Source organism: Miscanthus floridulus, chromosome 17 (assembly GCF_019320115.1).
Source record: "Miscanthus floridulus cultivar M001 chromosome 17, ASM1932011v1, whole genome shotgun sequence".
Classification (NCBI taxonomy): Eukaryota; Viridiplantae; Streptophyta; class Magnoliopsida; order Poales; family Poaceae; genus Miscanthus; species Miscanthus floridulus.
In genome coordinates, this window is record NC_089596.1 from 5,756,778 (window position 1) to 5,777,351 (window position 20,574).

General features: G+C 45.4%; 2 protein-coding genes across 2 annotated transcripts; one reads left to right on the forward strand and one right to left on the reverse strand.

The window, feature by feature from the left end:
• Positions 1–7,726: 7,726 nt before the first annotated feature.
• LOC136515131 (uncharacterized) lies at positions 7,727–8,293 on the forward strand. The gene has a single exon (XM_066508820.1). The coding sequence runs from the start codon at positions 7,727–7,729 to the stop codon at positions 8,291–8,293; it is 567 nt and encodes a 188-aa protein (XP_066364917.1).
• Positions 8,294–19,336: 11,043 nt separating this feature from the next.
• On the reverse strand, positions 19,337–19,969 carry LOC136515132 (uncharacterized). The gene is made up of 2 exons (XM_066508821.1): positions 19,818–19,969; positions 19,337–19,691 (listed from the first exon to the last, which is right to left on the reverse strand). The coding sequence occupies exons 1-2, from the start codon at positions 19,967–19,969 to the stop codon at positions 19,337–19,339; spliced, it is 507 nt and encodes a 168-aa protein (XP_066364918.1).
• Between the last annotated feature and the right edge of the window lie 605 nt (positions 19,970–20,574).

A 20,574-nucleotide genomic window follows, 5' to 3' on the forward strand; every position in this document is an offset into this window, starting at 1 on the left:
TGATAGCGTTGATTGGTGGAGACTCGACGTTCACGATCTAAGCTTTGAACCAAGACTGATTCACCCCCCCGCAACCATTACACCACTGCTCCGTTGGTTATCAACCACGTGAACATGATTGACCTCACCGAGAAGGCTTTCCTGCAAGCGAATCGAGAACACAAGCAAGAACGGGATGAACGCAATATGAAATTGCAAATAAATATGAGGCTTATGACAACAAGAAAGAGTTCAAGTCTTTATTCGAAAGGACTAATTGCCACGGGCGAACAAGATAAGAACTAGGGGCCCTAGGTTCATAGCAAGCAGCCTTGGCGGTACAGTTGCAGCAAAACAATGTCTGTTTCATGAGGAAATTCAAGAACTAAACAAAACACAAACCCTAAGGAGAGCGATGGCTGCTATTTATAGAGTCTTGGGTGTCACCCCCCTGGACACGCCCCCTAATGGGCCCAAACACGATACACGGTCCAATGGACCAAAAGACGGTGTCGTAGCACTATGGCAGATTCTGGACGCTGACTTGTTTCGATGATTCCTATTGATTCCAAAGGGATTTTGATGTGAGACCATTTGCATTGGCTTCCTTATCAAATTATCTTTCCAACCATATGTGGATCATCGAAAACAGAGTCCGGATGCATCTGGGTGACCAGTTTCAAGGACAGACTAGTCCTAGGAACCCAAGATGGGCTTCCAACTTCAGTTGGACTAGGCCTCCACCATGAGAAAGATGAATTGGATGCCCATGCTAGGACCTCCTCCTCTCCTTGGCTTGTATGTGATGAAGAAGTGATGTCCTCATCATCCACCCTTTCTTGAATTGAAGTTGTCCTCGACTGAAGTAGATCGTCTCCTCCATTAGATGACAGCAACGATGGCTTCGAAAGAAGACGTTCATCTTGGCGTCCAATCCTTCGCAAAGGCGGCTGCCATGGTGGCTTCCCTACTGGGAATTCATCCTCCTCCTAGCAAAAGGTTAGTACCAACAAGAGGCATAGCACTAGAAGCAGGACCAAGTGGACATATAGGTGATGTACAAGTTAAAGCATAACATGGTTCATCATGATCAGCAAGAACAGATTTAAGAGCAAATAAAACTTCTTTCATGTTACTTGATGGTTCATTTGTTGGTTTGCTAAAGTCTTTATCATGTCCTTTCTTTTTCTTTTCAGCAAGTTCCTTTTCATATTGCACAATTTTAGCAGGAGATAAAGGAAGTAAAGCAATGGTCTTTCCCTTAAATATAAAAGTATATCTATTTTGCCTACCATGATGTAGAACATTATTATCATATTGCCAAGGGCGGTCTAACAAAAGTGAACAAGCTTGCATAGGCACAACATCAAAATCAGCATAATCATGGTATGATCTAATAGAAAAATGCACACGAGCAGATTGTGTTACCTTTGCCTTACCACTATTGTTGAACCACTGAACATGGTATGAATGTGGAAGAGCACGTGTAGATAAACCAAGGGTCTTGACAAGCTCAGAACTTACCAAGTTATTGCTGCTCCCTCCATCAACTATAGCACAGACACGAAAATTATTGACAATGAGGAACATTTGAAACAAATTGTGGCGTTGTAGCTTGTCTACTGGCTCAACTTATGTACTCAAAACACATTGAACAAGGATTGATTTGTAGTTTACAGTGCATGTCACACTATCAATTACCTCATTAGGATCTTCAGCACTATCCGCAAATTTATCTACATAAAGATCAGTTGCAAGTGCAAATTCATTCTCTTCATCACTAGCACTAGCATACCCACCATCATCAGTAGCAATATATGCGCGTTTGCTAGGGCATTCTTTAGCAATATGTCCCATGCCCTTGCAGCGGTGGCAAACAATTTTAGAAGAGCTGCTAGAGGAAGGTGTAGCAGATCCACTGGAAGAAGGTGTGATAGAAGAACTCTTCTTTATAGGCGCTGGTGGTGTCTGCACATCAGAAAATTTACTCACCTCGGTTAGACATGAAGGAGTGGATGGAGTCGTGGAATGCCTAGGTTGTTGTCCCTATACTTCCCTTTCAGCTTTAAGAGCATAATGATATAATTGGAAAAATCTAGTCCATTCTTTATAGTCAAGAACATCCTGTATTTCATGACGCAAACCTCCAAAAAATCTAGAACACTTATCCATTTCATCATATTGTATGTTACTACGTGCTAGACCAATTAAAAGCTCCTGATAATATTCCTCAATAGTCTTAGTACCTTGATTTAAATGTTGCAGTTTTAATCGTAGATCACACTGATAGTATGGAGGAACAAATCTTGATTTCATTCGTCGTTTAAGTACAGTGCAGGTTTGAGGTATTTGAGCATTAGCATTAGCATTAACATTATTGTTGTAAGGAAAATGGACCCTTGGCCCATTTACTTTGAATTTTGGTGTTTGATGACTAACACAACCAAATTAGACTAATGAATTTGCAAGTGTTTGTTTTGTAGTTCAATAGGATGCAAGACGTGACTTGGATGAAGGCGACATGATGATCCGATGATCAACACCTCAAGCAAGACCTTAGGAGCACAAGAAAAGACCCAAGAGATCAAGCAAAGTCTAAGCATGAAGATTGGAACCAAGCCGTACGCAAGATCGCGAAGAAACGAGCTCGCAGAGGCGACCGGACGCTGGTGGCTTGGTAGTCGGGACGACCGGACGCTGGACCGGTGACTCGGTAGTCGGGACAACCGGACGCTGGACCGGTGGCTCTACAGTCGGGGCGACCAGACGATGGACCGGCTCTGTAGTCGGGGCGACCGGACACGGGTGGCAAAACCGACCGGACGTAGGGAAGCAGCGTCCAATCGAGTATAGAGAGGTTCCAGAGCGGCAAATTTGCGATTGGACGCGTCCATTGGTAGGCGACCGGACGCTGGCTAGCATCTGATCAGCACATTGCCAGCTCAACGGTCGGGACGACCGGACACGTCCGGTCAGGACGATTCAGTGTCCGGTCAGTAATAGAATTGCGGGAGTTCGACCCCAACGGCTACTTTCTCAGTGGGGCTTATAAATACAACCCCCAACCGGCCATTTGAGAAGTGTGGAGCTGAGGAAACATACCAAGGGTGTTGATACACCATTTTAGTAATCTCCACTTGCATAGTGCTTAGTGTTTTATTAGGTGATTAGCGTAGGTGCTTTGCGAAGTGCTTAGGTTGATTAGACCACCGCTTATGCGTTTGCTCTAGGTTTAGGCCTAGTGTTTAGTGAGGTTTGCATACCTCCTACTACCCCATGCTTGCAAGCACAAGTGTTGTACATCGGAGGGGATTGAAGTCTTGCGAGATCACACCAACCGAGTTTGTGGTGTGGCCACCACCGTGTACCTAAGGGAACAAGGCCCGCGGCATTTCGGTCAGAAACTTGATAGTGAAGACAGCGGGGAGCATCTAGGAGAGGCTTGCCAGAAGGCACATCGGAGACCCACTTGTGCGTGGGGAAGGCCCGAGGCTATCCACGGAGTTACCCGACCGGGAGCTTGGCCCTTGCGAGGGATTCTTGTGAGGGGCTCCAACGAGGACTAGGGGGAAACTTGCGTGCTTCTTGATACCTCAGTAAAAATACCGGAGTCGTCGATGTGAGTTTGCATATCTCTACCTTGCTCTTTAGCTTCCGCATTTACATTGATTACTTTAATACGTCTGCGGTAGAGATAGCAACACACTAGCAAAACCATAGTTGCACATCTAGATAGTTTATCTTTTGCATAGGTTTTGCTAGGGTTAGAAAAAGAGGCCATAGTTTAGAGTTAGAAATTTTTAAGTTGCCTAATTCACCCCCCCCTCTTAGGTGTCACGGTCCCTTCAATTGGTATCAGAGCTGATTGGCTCATTTTGGACCTTTGGCTTAACCGCCGTTGAGCCAACGCTATTTAGAGTGGTTGGGATGGATACCGCTAGGCCTCCGCACTTTGACGGCAATAACTTTCCATACTATAAAGCTAGAATGGCTTGCCACCTTGAGGCGGTTGATTTGGGTGTATGGAGAGTCACTCGTGATGGGATGAAACCCATCAAGAATCCCGAAAAACCCACAAAGAGTGATGAAAAAGAAATGCACTTCAATGCTAGAGCTAAAAATTGCTTGTTTGAATCACTTAGTATGGAAGTTTTTAACCAAGTATTCACTTTAAATATGGCACATGAAATTTGGTTAAAACTCCATGAGCTCCATGACGGCACAAGCAATGTCCATGAGCAAAAACATTGTCTAGCAAAGCAAAACTATGATTCCTTTACTATGAATGATGATGAGCTTGTTCGTGATATGTATTCTCATTTGAATCTAATTATCAATGAGCTCCATTCTATAGGATTACTAAAGCTAGATGATGCGGACATCGTGAGGAAGATCATCTCCGTGCTACCACAAAAGAAATATACAAGCATCATCACCATCCTTCACAACATGGAGGACTTGAGCAACATGACCCCGGGCATAGCCATTGGCAAGTTAGTGGCATTTGAAATGTCACGTAAGATGGGTCTAGAAGAAGCTTCTTCATCAAGCAAAGGCAAAGCTCTCGCTTGTAGCGAGAAAAAGAAGATGAAGGGCAAGCAAGTTGAGACAAGCTCAAGCTCAAGTTCCTCAAGTGAAGATGAAGAAGAAGATGAGGACGATGATAAAGATTCAAGTGATGATCAATCTTCCTCCTCCACCTCCGATCTTGATGAAGAATCAATCAAAGTGATCAACAAGGTGGAGAAGATGATCCAAAGGCTCAATGTCAAGGGTGTGCCCATCCAAATTCAAGATTTCATTTTCTCAAATCAAAGAAATGAGCAAAGAAAGAGAGGATGCTATGGATGCGGTGAGTTAGGGCACTTTGTGGAAGTTTGTCCAAACAAGCCCACACCCAAGACAAAGAAGAAGGCATGCAAGAACCAAGCCCTCACATCAATAAGATCATGGGATGATTCTTCAAGTGAAGAAGAACCCCATCACAAGAGGCGAGGCCGCAAGCACTCATCATCAAGCTCTTCTCGTGTGTGCCTTATGGCACGAGGTAATGAAAGCTCTTCCTCTAGTGAGAGTGATAGTGATGATGTATCCCTACCAACTACTTAGGTTGTGGACAAGAAAAAATAAGGCACTCAACTCTCAAGCATCTTACCATGGTCTTACAAGTGTTCTTACCAAAGCAACAGGCGGTGCAATAGGTCGGTGACTGTGATACCATTGTAGCTTGAGTGTAACAGTTACAAGGCGAACCTATACTTGATTAGAAGAAAGTGGAGCTTGGACGGGCATAGTATAGTAGCAAGGAATAGCAAAATTCATAACTGAATAGCAAAGCAGAATAAGTATCCCAAGTACTTGTCTTAGTTGCTGGCCTCCTAACGTTCCAAGTACCAGATGTATCAAGTGATGTGAACAGCAGAAATATGATTAGGAACAAGGTAGAAATCAGCACACGCAAACACAGCTTAAATGATGCTCTCTATGTGCTCCTCTAGATATTGTTCCACTTTTGTCCCTCTCTTTTTTCTCTATTTTTAGGCTGTCGTTGTTTTTTTGGGATTCTTTAACTTTTTCTTTTTATTTTTTTGATATTTTTTCTTCACTTAGGAGCACAAAAGAAGTAACCACAAAAAATATGAGCTTAAACAGGTGAAAGGCTGGCCTGTGGAAAATTCAGAAGACGTGCTCAAAATCGATAAAAAGCTTGTGACCACGAAAAGAGGATCTTGTGACCAGTTTTTGGCCAAAATAAAAATTTCTAAACCCAACAAGGCGAGGGACGGATGGATCTGAAATTTTTTTCTAATCGATTTTGATATATGGAACGTCGAAATCTGAGTTCGTATGCGAAAACTAGACCAGTTTTACGAACTGACTCCGAATTAGAGGACAAAACGGGAACAATGCGCGCAAAATTGGTCACGGCAGCAAGGATTTGATGGAAATAGTGAAGACAAGTGTAACAAATTAGATGGCGTGGACTAGGGTTTGATGGATATAAAGGAAACATAACAATACTTGAAGGTGTTCACGGATTATGATGAAAAACAAAGGGAAAACACAAACTGTACTAAAAACGATCTAAAACCAGCAACCAGAACTTGACCTAGGACACAAACTCAACAACGTGAAACAGAGACAAAATTGCATGGCACAACAAGGCTATAGGACATGGAATATATGACGGTGTATATTTTTTTTGCTTTTTGTGGACTATAGGTAATGCAAAAACAGTAACAATCTAAAGGGAAAAACAAAGTTATACCTAACGGGCAACAAGGTCTCTGATACCACTTGATGTAGACAAGGCCCGATCTTCCGAAAGGTATGATAGCATCAATTGATGGAGACTCGACGTTCATGATCTAGGCTTCGAACCAAGACTGATTCGGACCCCCGCAACTGTTACACCACTGCTCCGTTGGTTATCAACCACAAGAACGCGATTAACCTCGTCGAGAAGGCTTTCCTGCAAGCGAATCGAGAACACAAGCAAGAATGGGATAAACGCAATCTAAAATTGCAAATAAATATGAGGCTTATGATAACAAGGAGTTCAAGACTTTATTCAAAAGGACTAATCGCCACAGGCGAACAAGATCAAGAACTGGGGCCCTGGTTCACAGCAAGCAGCCTTGGCGGCACAATTGCAGCAAAACGATGTCTATTTCACGAGGAAATCAAGAACTAAACAAAACTCAAACCCTAAGGAGAGCGATGGCTGCTATTTATAGAGTCTTGGGCATCACCCCCTGGACATGCCCCCTAATGGGCCCAAACACGATACATGGTCCAACAGACCAAAACACAGTGTCGCAGCACCCTGGCAGATTTTGGATGCTGACTTGTTTCGACGATTCCTGTTGATTCCAAAGGGCTTTTGATGTGAGACTAGTTGCATTGGCTTTCTTATTAAATTAGCTTTCCAACCATATGTGGATCGTTGAAAATAGAGTCTGGATGCGTCCTGCGTGACCAGTTTAAGGTAGACTGGTCCTAGAACCCGAGATGGGCTCCAACTTTAGTTGGACTAGGCCTCCACCATAAGAAAGATGAATTGGACGCCCATGCTGGACCTCCTCCTCTCCTTGGCTTGTATGTGATGAAGAAGTGATGTCCTCATCACCTTCGGTGAGGAGCCAGTCGGGGCGGTCTTCAGCAACGGTCAGGACAGGGGCAAGGCCAAACGCGAGGACCAAGGCGAAGGGCCCTCCACACAAAGGGGCAAGAAGAACAAGAAGGATTGGAGCCTACCGGCCAACCCAGCTTTGGTCACCATGGCCGACCGCATGGTCAAGCAGCCCTAGCAGGGCCAGCCCAACCATTTCGATAGGCTCATGGAGAGTCCATGCACCAACCATGACTATCCCTCAAACACCTCTACAAGGACTACAAGCTCCTCAAGCGCTTCCTATAGCATGTCGGCAAGCCAAAGGAAGGGAAAGGCAAGGAGGACACAACCAAGAAGGGAGGCACGACGGGCAAGTATGAAGATGGCTTCCCCGACCGTGAGGAATGCCTCATGATCTTTGAGGGATCCGATGCCATCCAATCTAAGCGCTAGCATAAGGTACGCTATAGAGAGGCATGCGCCGCTGAGTCAGCCATCCCCTCTTTCCTTAGTTGGTCAGACTCCCCATTCACTTTTAATCAAAGAGACCATCCTTTCCATGTCACTTGACTGGGTTGCTACCCACTTGTCATCGACCCCATCATCAGCAAGAAGCACCTCACCAAGGTGCTAATGGACGGAGGTAGCGGCCTCAACATTCTCTACGTCGACACCCTCGACGCCATGTGCATACCCTGGTCGGAGCTCCGCCCAGTGATTTCTCCCTTCCACAGCATGATCCCAGGGATGCAGGCATACCCACTCGGGCAGATCGACTTGCTCGTCATGTTTGGTGATCGAGCCAACTTTCGCTCGGAGGTCCTGACCTTCGAGGTGGTGGACTTTCTGGGATCCTACCATGCCATCTTGGGACGGCCATGTTACGCTAAGTTCATGGCAATCCCCAACTACACCTACCTCAAGCTGAAGATGCTAGAACCGAACGGCATCATCATCATGGGTAGCACCTTTTTGCATGCCTACATGTGCAATCGCGAGCATTACGAGCTTGCCACTGCTATCATCAACTCCACCGAGCTCCCGGAGCTTGGGAATTCGGCAACTCCAGTAGTCCCCAACTACAATGAGCCAACCTGCTCATGTGCCTTCCATCCGACCAAGGAAACCAAGGCACTGGAGATTGACCCCACCAACCCAACCAAGATGGTTCAGGTTGGGACCAAGCTCCTGGCCAAATAGGAAAGTGAGCTTGCTGACTTCCTACGCGCAAATCGAGGGGAAGCCTTCCGACATGTCGGGCATACCGAGGGAGGTCACCAAGCACGCACTATGTGTCATCTTGGGCTCAAAGTCCACCAAGCAATGTCTGTGTCGCTTTGATGATGAGAGGTGCAGGGCCATAGGTGAGGAGATCGCCAAACTTCTGGCAGTTAGATTCGTCAAAGAGGTATACCACTCTGACTGGCTAGATAATCCTATTCTTGTGAAAAAGAAGAATAGGAAATGGAGAATGTGTGTTGCTTATACTGTCCTCAACAAGGCATGTTTGAAGGACTATTTTCCTTTGGCACACATAGACTAGATAGTTGACTCCACCTCAGGATGTGAAAACCTCTCTTTTTTGGATGCCTATTCAGGCTACCACCAGATCGTGATGAAAGAGTTCGATCAGGTCATGACTTCTTTCATCACCCCGTATGGTTCGTACTATTATGTAACTATGCCTTTCGGTCTAAAGAACGCTAGCGCCACCTATCAATGGTGCATGCAGCGATGCTTTGCTGACCAAATCGACCTGCCCGACCAACCTGACCAAGTCAAGTGGCCAAAACCAACAATCGTCGTCTATGTTGATGACATAGTGGTGAAAACGGCTCAAGCTAGCGACTTGATCGCAAACTTGGCCGCAACATTCGCGAACCTCCGAAGGTTCAATGTTAAATTGAATCCCAAAAAATGTGTTTTCGGGGTTTCGAAGGGGAAGCTACTCGGATACATCGTGTCCGAGCATGGCATCGAAGCCAACCCTAAAAAAATCATGGCCATCTCCAACATGGGCCCTATACGCAATGATAAGGGCGTGCAGAGGCTCACCGATTGTCTGGCCGTCCTGAGCTGGTTCATCTCCAGATTAGGTGAATGGGGGATGCCTCTCTACAAACTTCTCAAGAAGACAGATGCATTCGTCTGGACAGAGGAGGCACAGTAGGCTTTGGAAAGCCTCAAAGCATCACTGACATTGGCTCCCATCCTCATCGCTCCCAAATGGGGAGAATCCCTCCACCTCTACATCACGGCAAGCAACCACGTTGTGAGCGCCGCCCTAGCCATCGAGAGGGAGGAGCCAGGACACCCCCTGAAGGTCCAACGACCGATGTACTTTGTCGGTGAGGTACTCGTCGATGCCAAGGTTCGCTACCCCAAGGTGCATAAGCTTCTATACGCCGTCTTGATGGCAACTCGGAAGTTCTTGTACTACTTCACCGATCATGAAGTCATCGTCATCACTTCTTACCCGTTGGGAGACATCATCCACAACCACGATGCCGTGGGACAAATCTCTAAATGGGCTCTTGAGCTCATGGGCCACAACATTAGGTATATCCCCCGCACCACTATTAAGTCTTAGGCTCTCGCTGACTTCATCGTTGAATGGACAGAAGTCCAGCTCCCGACCCCGGATGTCACCCACGAGTACTGGATGATGTACTTCGGTGGGTCGGTCATGGCGCCTGACTCAGGGGCTAGAGTGGTTCTGATCTCCCTAGATGGGAGCAGGCTCTGCTACATGATCTGTCTCCATTTTTTAGCCTTGAACAATGTCACGGAGTATGAAGGCCTCATCAACGGACTGCGCATCGCCATTGAGCTCGGTGCCATGTGGCTATATGTCTACGATGACTCAGAGTTGGTCATCGACCAAGTCATGAAGGATTCCTCCTACAAGAGCCCTCTCATGGCAGCATACTGCTAGGAGGTGTGCAAGCTCGAGGACAGGTTTTGAGGGATCGAACTGCATCATGTCCCCCAAAAGGACAACGATGCCACCGACTTCCTCGTGAAATTGGACATCAGGCGGGTTTTGTCTCTAGATGGGGTCTTTGTCAACGATCTCCATGAGCCATCTGCCCGCGTTCTGGAGGATCCGACCTAGACGCACTCCAACACCAATCTAGAACTTGAGGGCTTTGACCCCCCGACATGCCCCGACCCCAACCAAGTGCTCAAGGGCTTCGACCTTGGCGCCTCCATGGTAACGTCCCCCAGCGACATCACCGTGATGGCACTCAATCTGACCGACTAGAGAGCACCACTGCTCACCTACCTCCCCGAGGAGGTTCTCCCACCAGAAAGGACTGAAGCACGACTAATCACTCGACGCACCAAGATGTTCGTCGCCATCGGTGATGAGCTTTACAAACGGAGTTCGTTGAGAGTACTCATGAAGTGCATCCCAACCGACCAGGGGAAACAACTCCTCCTCGAGGTCCACGCTAGAATTTGCGGACATCATGCGGCCCCAAGGTCGCTGGTTGGGAAAGGCTTTCACTAAGGTTTCTACTAGCCCAGTGCACTCCAAGACGCAGAGGAGGTTGTCCGCAGGTGTGAAGGATGCCAGTTCTACGCTCAGTAAACTCACCTGTCGGTGCAGGAGTTTCAGACCATTCGCATCACCTGGCCATTTGTGGTCTGGGGCCTCAACATGGTCGGACCCCTCAAAAAGGCCCCAGGTGGCTTCACACACCTACTCGTAGCAGTGGACAAGTTCACCAAGTGGATAGAGACGAAGCCCATCACCAATATCCGCTTAGAAGAGGCAGTCAAGTTCTTCCTCGACATCATCTATCGGTTTGGTGCCCCTAACTGTATCATCACCGACCATGAAACAAACTTCATCGAGAAGAAGTTCCTGGACTTCTATGACAGATACGACATTAGGATCGAGTGGGCCTCAGTCAGACACCCACGTACTAATGGTTAGGTCGAGTGGGCCAATGGCATGGTCCTCCAAGGACTCAAGCCCCGCATATTCGACTGACTAAAAAAGTATGATGGGCAATGGGTTGCAGAGATCCCAGTGATCCTCTGGAGCCTAAGAACGACCCCAAACCAGTCCACGGGATTCACCCCTTTCTTCCTATCATATGGAGCCAAAGCAGTATTACCATCTGATCTTGATCATGGCGCCCCAAGAGTAAATGCTTTTGATCAAGACTAAGCCACAGAGGCTCAGTAGGACGCAGTCAACTTGCTCGAGGAGGCTCGTGAGATGACTGTCATCTACTCCGGTCATTACCAGCAAACACTTCACAGGTACCATGAAAGAAAAATCAGGGGGAGGATCCTCGAGGTTGGTGATCTCATACTCTGAAGGACCCAGTCAACCAAGGAGAAACATAAGCTCTCTCCACCATGGGAAGGGTCGTACGCGGTGGTTGAGGTGATCCGACCGGGCGCCTACCGGCTGAAGGATGACAACAACAATGTTCTCACCAACACATGGAACATCAAATAGTTACGTCGTTTCTTTCCCAAAAGCTTGGTCTTACCGCTTATTTCCATTCAACGTTTGCTCTTACAGCGCCCTAGCCCAAGCACTCTCGGCCTAGGTCGCTCAGGGGCTCCATGGGGGTGCGATACCACCCTCCTTTTTTTTACTAACATGTAGTAATACTTTTTGCCCAAACAAAAGGGTATTCCGTTCCTTTGATTACCCTATGTAACTTGTGCTTTAACCTCCCAACCGATCACACCCTGTTATGACCTATGGTTATGAGCAGTTAAACCTCACAGGCCATGCCCTGGTTCTTAAGGTTGCAGCCTACGGGTCAGTGGGTAGGTGCGAAAAAGAAGTGACAAAAAATAAAGCTACGCAAGGGTAAAAACAAGGGCGGATAGGACAAGCTTCCCCTCATGAGTGATTCCATCACAAAATAAACTTAAAATATTCATGAATGTAAAACTGTTCACAAGGGGGCTCCCCCACGAACTCATCTTTTACACAAACTGACTATTTCTACTCTAATTCCATTATGGCCCCCGACTACATCGGCTGACGATGCGATTGGTGGGGACGACGGCGCTTGGCTCGGCTGCGGTTAGAACGACGTTCGGCTCGGTTGGGGTGGGACGACGCTCACCTCTGACCTAGCCTCCGCTGCCTCATAGGCTGGACGATGTCTTCTCGGCGCACATTTGTGGCCATGGTTGAACGACAAGCCTCCATTACCCACTGTGCAGTGACCTGCTCAGCGACCACCTATGGTTGCGAAGTCCATATCAGGGTGGTGGGTGTCGCACCCAATTTTGCATAGCAAAACCAAGTACTCATATATGTGCGCCCAGGATGTCCAAACACACACATATATCACAAATTGTAATAGCATCAAAGTAAAGTACTTATTACATCGCATATCTCATCATAATGTTAATACATAGTTTGCTCAATGGCTACATTATTACACACAGCGAAAATACTAGCCCAATCTGCCACAAGGACTCCAACTGGTGAATTTCATCCTAGAAGTCTTGGACATCCTCCGAAAACTCTTCATATCTATTATCTATTACCCATCCAGGATTTTCATTGGATATAAAGCAAGTGTAAGCTCACCATGCTTAGCAAGTATATCAAAGGGATCTATGAGGCTCAAAGGCTTGACACTATTTGACTGTGGTTCATAATTTTAGTTGATTAGGTTTTAGCATCCTGAATCACTACTTTAGTGAACAATCCCAAATCCCAAGTGATAATAGTATATAATCAAATTTATATCAATTCCCACCCATCCACAGTAACCACTAATCATGAAGGATCCAGACCGCACGTATCCATGAGCATGGCTATTATAACAGGTCAAATATTTCTATAGAAATTGCACGACTTTACCCACTTAGCCATGATTCCCAATGTCGGAGTTTGCAAGGCCCACTACACCTCTACCTAGAAAGTGTGACAGGGTTTCACTATGTAACCCTTAGCTAGTCACACTAACAAGTCATAGCTGCTAAGGTTTTAGCCGTCTAGCCGTATGTGGCCCTCCTCTAGGAGTGGCACATGTGGGCACGCGGCACGGTACACACACCCTAGCCGGTAAGGACACATACCAACTAGTGCCCCCTCTTGCCCTTATGGAAAGCTATAGATGAGCTAGTACAATCTAGTTAACAGGTTAAAGTCAGAGCCATATGACACTCGGGGTTGTACGAAACCTCCTGGGTGGCTGCTTCAGGATTAAGTCCTTAGGGAGAGGCACTAGAGTACTCAACCCCGTACTCTAGCCCCTAATTGTTGCTAAAGAGCTTCATGTTATCATATTACATAATGTCTTTAGTCATATTTAACTATTATTCTATGTTAAGCGCTGCAGTATCTATCCAAAATGCATACCCAAACCCTTAGGTAACAAGGATATGTGGTACATGAATTCATCTAGGTAAAGTCCTTAAAGGTATATCAAATTAGACACATGCATGAATATGAAGTGTAATAATTCATAGGTACAAGGGGCCTTTGGTACACTTGCCTTCTTCAAAGTTGTCCTAGGAGTACTGTTGATCCTGTTGTGGGTCCTTAGTCACCTCAAATGGCTCACCCTCTAATCGTGTTCCAAATCACCAACCAAGCATCAATCCAATCATTACATGCATACAAGATAGACTTCCATTAGAACAGTACACCAAATAGTAGAAACACAAGTTGGAAAGCATATAAATCTATTCTACATACTGCTACGAACACGTGAGCGAAAGAATCACTCAAATCGGACTTAAAACGCAAAAGTTACGCATGAAATAAGGTGCAATGGCATTTCTGTAAATAAACTAAACTTATTTTTGAATTAAAACAATTAAAAATATGAATTTACACTGTTATTGGACTGCGCATACTATTTCTAGAAAATATAGGGACCTAAATGAATAAAAACAGGACTAAATAATAATTAATTTGAACTATTATGGACGGCGGGTTGATTTACTGGAAACAGAAGGGCTTTTCTGCAAAATGTGTATGGCTTGACTATGGTTGACCACGCTACTGACTGGATCGACATGTGGACACCTGTGATTCGCTCGGTGCCCCACTTGGCGTGGTGGACTCGCTGACGCGGCAACGCAGGCCGGTCCATGGGTCCACGGTGGACCAGTTATGATCCAAATTGGTACGGTTCAATCATAGCTGTCTGTCTAGATCTGATGGCACTGGATGCTTGGGAGGTCCTCCGCCAGCCGCACAAAACCACCAGCAAGCACGCCATGGCCGGCGGTGAGGTGGGAATGGCGGCGAACACCGGTACGGTGCTATGGACTTTCCTGATCTAAACCGAATGCACTGGAATGATCTACATGCGCGTGTGAACACGATGGATGCAAAACGTGGGCGGGGAACGCGCTAGAGTGTCGGTTCCATGGTAGCGCCATGGCCAGTGGTGTCTAAAGGTTGCTAGTACAATGCTCTAGTGCACAAAACGATGAATGGAGGGCATAGGAAGGATGAGGATCTTACCATGAGTCGATAGGAGGGAAGCACGGCGTCTGGAAAGGTCTCCAAGGCATGGGACGTCGGCGGCGGTGAACTGGAGAAACAATAATGTCGCGGGTTAGGGGAAATCCTAACAAATCAAGGACAAAACAGCGAATTGGAGTCACCTACGGTTGTGGGAGAACACGGCGGAGCTCGGGGAGTCATCGGCGTCGGGGTCCGAGGCGCGGGTGAGGGAGAATTGCGTCGGCGATGAGAGCTTGAGTGTGAGCAGAGGAAACAGAGAAGGAGGGGTGTGGCTTGGGTTTTAAAGGCTAGGTGAGGTGAAGTGGATGGAAGAGGAGCAAGGCGCTTGGGTAGGATTGGCCGCCTGCCTTATAGGAGCGACAACGGCTGCTTTCCATGCCTGGTAGCGCCATCGGTGGGCGGTGAAGGAAGGAAAGAGCGTCGGGGAAGAAAAGGAAAGGGAAGGGAAGGGCGCTGATGGGCGGGGCCAGTGGCGTAGTGAGAGAGAGAAGGGAGCGCTTGCGAGCGAGTGGCTAGCTAGCGCTGTGGGCCAGGGTGCCGAGCTAGGCCATGCGAATGCGGTGCGGCGTGAAGCAGAGGAAGGCACGAAGCGGGCCGGCGTAGAACAGGCCAGTGCAGGGGAGAAAGGAAAGAATCAGGAGGCGGGAAGGAGAAAGGGAGGGGTGAGCTAGGCCTCCAAGCGGGCCAAGCCGAGTAGGTCGTGCGGGAGAAAGAGAAAGGAGGGAAGGTGCGGCTAGGCCACCGAGTAGGCTAGGCTAGGAAGGGAAGGAAGAGAAAGGCCAGGCTAGATCCTAGGGTTGGGCTGAAAAGGAAGAAAGGCAATTTTTTCAAAAACAAATCCTTTTCTATTTCTAATTTTCAAAACTAAGCCAAATTCAAATGAAATTTGAATTTAACTTCAAACCATCTAGCCCTACACTCAATCAAAAATAATATGCTTCGGCATGAATACAACAAACATGTTTCTAAACCTTATAGTTAATTTTATTTAACCAAAATTTATTATTTGGCCTAAGTTAAAAATACATAGAAAATTAAATAAATGCTCAAAATTAATTGCTAATTTGTAGTTGAAATTTTTGGGTGCTACAAACCTACCGCCCTTAAGATGAATCTCGTCCCCGAGATTCGGATGGTTCGAACAGATTGGGATAGTTAGATCTTAGATCTTCCTCTCTTTCCCAAGTTGCCTCATCCATAGAGTGTCTGTTCCACTGAACCTTGCACATTCTTATTATCTTGCTTCTTGTGATTCTCTCCGCTATTTCTAAGATTCTCACTGGATATTCTTTGTATGATAGATCCTCTCGGATATCCAGTTCTTCCAAAGGTAGTTGGTCCTCAGGTATTCTCAAACATTTCTTAAGTTGTGATACATGGAAGACATCATGAACACCTGAGAGTTGTTCCGGTAATTCCAGCTGGTAAGCAACTTCTCATCTCCTGTTGATGATCCTGAATGGTCCCACATATCTGGGTGACAACTTTCCCTTAGTATGAAACCTCTTAACTCCTCTCATAGGTGAAACTTTGAGAAAAACAAAGTCACCAATCTCAAACACAAAATCTCTTCTTCTTATGTCAGCATAACTTTTCTATCGAGACTATGCAACCTTCAAGTTTTGCCTTATTATTTGCACCTGTTTCTCTGCTAGTTGCAGAACTTCTAGTCCAAAGACTTGACTTTCCCCCGTTTGATTCCAAAACAATGGGGTTCTGCACTTTCTGCCATACAACGCCTCAAACGGTGCCATCTTAAGACTTTTCTCGTAGTTGTTATTATAAGAGAATTCGGCTAGGGCAAACTCTTATCCCAACTTGTTCCATACTGCAAAGCACAAACTCTTAGCATATCCTCTAAGATCTGATTTGTTCTCTCGGTCTGCCCATCTGTCTGAGGATGATAAGCTGAGCTAAAGTTCAACTTTGTATCCATGGACTCTTGCAACTTCTATAAAAAATGTGATGTGAACTATGTACCCCTATCTGAAACAATCTTCTTTGGTACTCCATGTAAACATACAATCCTTTCCATGTATAGCTCTACCAACTTTGCACCAGAATAAGTTGTCTTGATAGGAATGAAATGTGCTACTTTTGTCAGACAGTCTACTATTACCCAGATAGAGTCATATCCTCTCTGTGTACGGGGTAATCCCACTATGAAGTCCATTCCAACTTCTTCCCATTTCCACTCAGGTATCTTCATAGGTTGTAGCAACCCTACTGGCCTTTGATGCTCTACCTTTACTCTTTGGCATGTATCACATATGGCCACATGTTCTGCTACATCTCTTTTCAGTCCATACCACCAATATCTCTCTTTAAGATCAAGATACATTTTAGTACTCCCCGGGTGTATGGAATAGGCCGAGTCATGAGCTTCCCTCAAAATAGACTCCCTAATAGACTTCACCTCTAACACACAAATCCTTTTGCCAAACCATACTGTTCCTTGATCATCCATGTGGAATCCTAGGGCTTTACCGATCACTATACGTTCAGCAATATCCTTGATCCTCTCATCATTCAGCTGTTCCTTACGAATATCTCATTCTAGAGTAGGTTCTACCTCTAACTCCATGGTGTTAGCCACAATACCCATATTTAGGTATTCGAACTCCTCACACAACTCTTTAGGTAACTAAGTTGTATAGGCCATGTTCACATAACTCCTCCTACTCAAGGCATCTGCTACAACGTTAGCCTTTCCCGGGTGATAGTGTATCTCCAAATCATAATCCTTAATTAACTATAGCCATCTGCGCTGCCTCAAATTTAGATCTGACTAAGTGAATATATACTTCAAACTCTTATGGTCCGTAAAAACCTCACACTTATGACCAATCAGGTAATGCCTCCAAATCTTGAGAGCATGTACCACAGCTTCTAACTCCAGATCATGAGTCGGATAATTTAACTCATGTTTTCTTAGTTGTCTAGATGCATAGGCAACAACTCTACCCTCTTGCATAAGAACGCAGCCTAGACCTTGTCGTGAGGCATCACAATAGATAGAGAAGCATTTGGTAAGATCAGGTAAGATAAGCACTAGGGCAGAAGTCAGTCTCTTCTTCAACTCCTCAAAACTATCCTGACATTGCTTAGACCATACGAACTTGGCATTCTTCTCTAATAGAGTAGTCATAGGTTTGGCTAACTTAGAAAATCCCTCAATGAATCTTCTATAGTACCCAACCATACCAAGGAAACTCTGAATCTCACTGACATCCTGAGGTGGCTTCCAACTCAACACATCTCTAACCTTTTTGGGATGTACTGCTACTCCTCCATTAGAGATTATGTGTCCAAGAAAATATACTTCTTTTAGCCAGAACTCACATTTGCTAAACTTAGCATACAGCTAATGTTCTCTAAGCTTCTGCAACACTAACCTCAAATGTCCCTCATGTTCTTCTTCATTCTTAGAGTAGACTAATATGTTATCAATGAACACTACAACAAACTTGTTAAGGTACTCCATGAATACTTTGTTCATCAAATACATGAAGTAAGCAGGTGCATTTGTCAGACCAAAGGACATGACTGTGAACTCATATAGTCCATATCGGGTCACAAAAGTGGTTTTGGGGATGTCAGTATGTCTTATTCTCAACTCATGGTATCCAGATCGGAGGTCGATCTTGGAAAACACACAAGCTCCTTTCAAATGGTCAAACAGGTCATCGATTCTAGGCAGTGGATACTTGTTCTTAATTGTGACCTCATTAAGTGATCTATAATCTATGCACATTCTCTGTGTACCATCTTTCTTCTCTACAAACAGTACTGGTGCACCAAGGTGAAGAACTAGGTTGGACATAACCCTTATCTAGCAATTTTGTTAATTGTTTCTTAAGTTCTGTTAATTCATTCACTCTCATTCTATAAGGTCTCTTAGCTATGGGTGCAGTTCCAGGTAAAAGTTCAATTATAAACTCAATGTCTCGTTCAGGTGGCATACCTGGTAACTCCTGAGGGAAGATATCTAGATACTCATTTACTATTCTTATTTCCTCTATGGTTGTGCCCTCCAATTGATTAACCCGGCAGATTTCCACGGCTGACTGTGTTGCCACATACTTAACTTTCTCTCCGGATGAAGTGGTAAGAGTCACAGAACTATTTCCACAATTAATAACTACCTTTCTGGACCTTAACCAATCCATACCCAAGATGGCATCAATACTAGATGAGTCTATGACTATAAGGTTAGCTTGAAATTCTACCCCCTTATGCTGAGACTAGCAGCTAAGCATACCCAATTGGTTTTCATTTCCCCTCCAAGTGAGTTTACTAACATGGGTTTCTTCAGAACACATACTAGAATACCATGCTTCTTTATGAATGTATATGCTACGAAGGAATGCGAAGCACCAAAATTAAAAAAATACTGTAGCTAAGTTTGAGTTGACCGGAAACGTACCGATCACCACATCTGGTGCCTCCTGAGCTATTTCAGCAGTTACATGATTCGCCTTTCCCCGGACATAATTTTGCTGCATGTTAGCCATCCTCTTGGGGCATCTATTTGAGAAATGTCCCGGCTCTCCACAATTGAAGCATTTATTATCATTAACTGCATTTGGCGCCTTTGGTGCGCCATTCTTCTGCGGAGCATTGGGGGCATTATTCCTCATAGGAACATTGTTGGATTGCTGCTGGTGCTAGGCTGGTGCCTTGTACTGCTATTGCTGCTGCTGTGCATGCTAGGGTTGCTGGTTACGGTTGACTAGACCGGACTGACCTTGATAGCGCTGTTATGGTTGAGTCTATTGAGGATTGGCATGGAAGCGAGAGTTGCTCCTAGATTGCTGTCCTTGAAACTTCCTCTTCTTGTCTTCCATCTGGTGGCACTTGTTCTCTATCACCAAGGCCTTATCCACCAGCTGTTGAAAACTAGCAAAAGTATGAGACAACAGTTGGTACTGGAGACCACCATTCAAACCTTCCATGAACAGCTCATGTCTCTTCTCATCCTCATCCACCTCAGTAGGGGCATACCATGACAATTGTATGAACTTGTCATGATATTCAGCAATAGTCATGCTCCCCTGTTTGAGAGCCAAGAACTCCTTCTTCTTTAGCTTCATCAAACCAGCAGGCACGTGGTGAGAGCGGAAGGCACTGCGAAACTCAAGCCAAGTTATGGGATTAGCTTCAGTATGGCCAAAGCAGAATGAGTCCCACCAATCCCGTGCAGCTCCTTGCAACTGTCCAAAAGCATATAGAACCTTCTCCTTGTCATCGCACTAGGCAATCTCCAGTTGCCTCTCAATAGCACGTAGCCAGTCGTCTGCGTGGAGTGGGTTAGTGGAGTGCTTGAAAACAGGTGGGTGTCCTTTCAAAAACTCTCCCCTCTTATCTCTAACTTGAGGGGGTGCATTCCCATTCCCAAGCCCCATATTCTACATGTTCTGGGCCATCTGCTGAAGCAACTGTGTCTGCATCATCATCAGCTATTCCATAGTGACTGGAGGAGGTGGTGGCAGGTCCTCGCCTCCCTGGTTGTTCCTCCTGGTGTTCACCATTTGTAGATGCATCATATAAATCTCACATGTCCAAGCATATAACCTTTGAAAGATAATGGTATAATAAGAGTAGGTGTCACAAGATCAAGACAAGAGATATATGTAGGTACACAAGAAGATAATTGTTCTGAACTCTTCTGGCGAGTTGGACAAACAGCAGTGCAGTAAAATGACCATATCTCACTCTCTATTTATCATCTGATTGCGTATTTTACCTTTATGGAAAACTTATGAAATTCTCTACAACTTTCATTTAGAACACTTTTTCAGATTCTGAAGTTTACTTAGTCAAAAACAGACGACAAGCAGTACTGTTCTAGAATTCTGACAGCACAGAAACCTCAACTTACAACAGTTGTATCTCACAATTTATAATAGGTATTGAGGTGATTCCAGAGCCAAATGAAATATGTATAAGTCTACTTATCTCCATAAAATTTTCATGACCATTGGACATCTAAAACATGAGATATGAACTA

Bases quoted from the DNA above. Each gene is read 5' to 3' on its own strand.
- LOC136515132 (XM_066508821.1), bottom strand. From the start codon at position 19,969: ATGGGGCTTGGGAATGGGAATGCACCCCCTCAAGTTAGAGATAAGAGG. The intron at 19,692-19,817 runs GTGCGATGACAA...TGAGTTTCGCAG, and splicing joins AGGCAACTGGAGATTGCCTA to TGCCTTCCGCTCTCACCACG.
- LOC136515131 (XM_066508820.1), top strand. From the start codon at position 7,727: ATGGACGGAGGTAGCGGCCTCAACATTCTCTACGTCGACACCCTCGAC.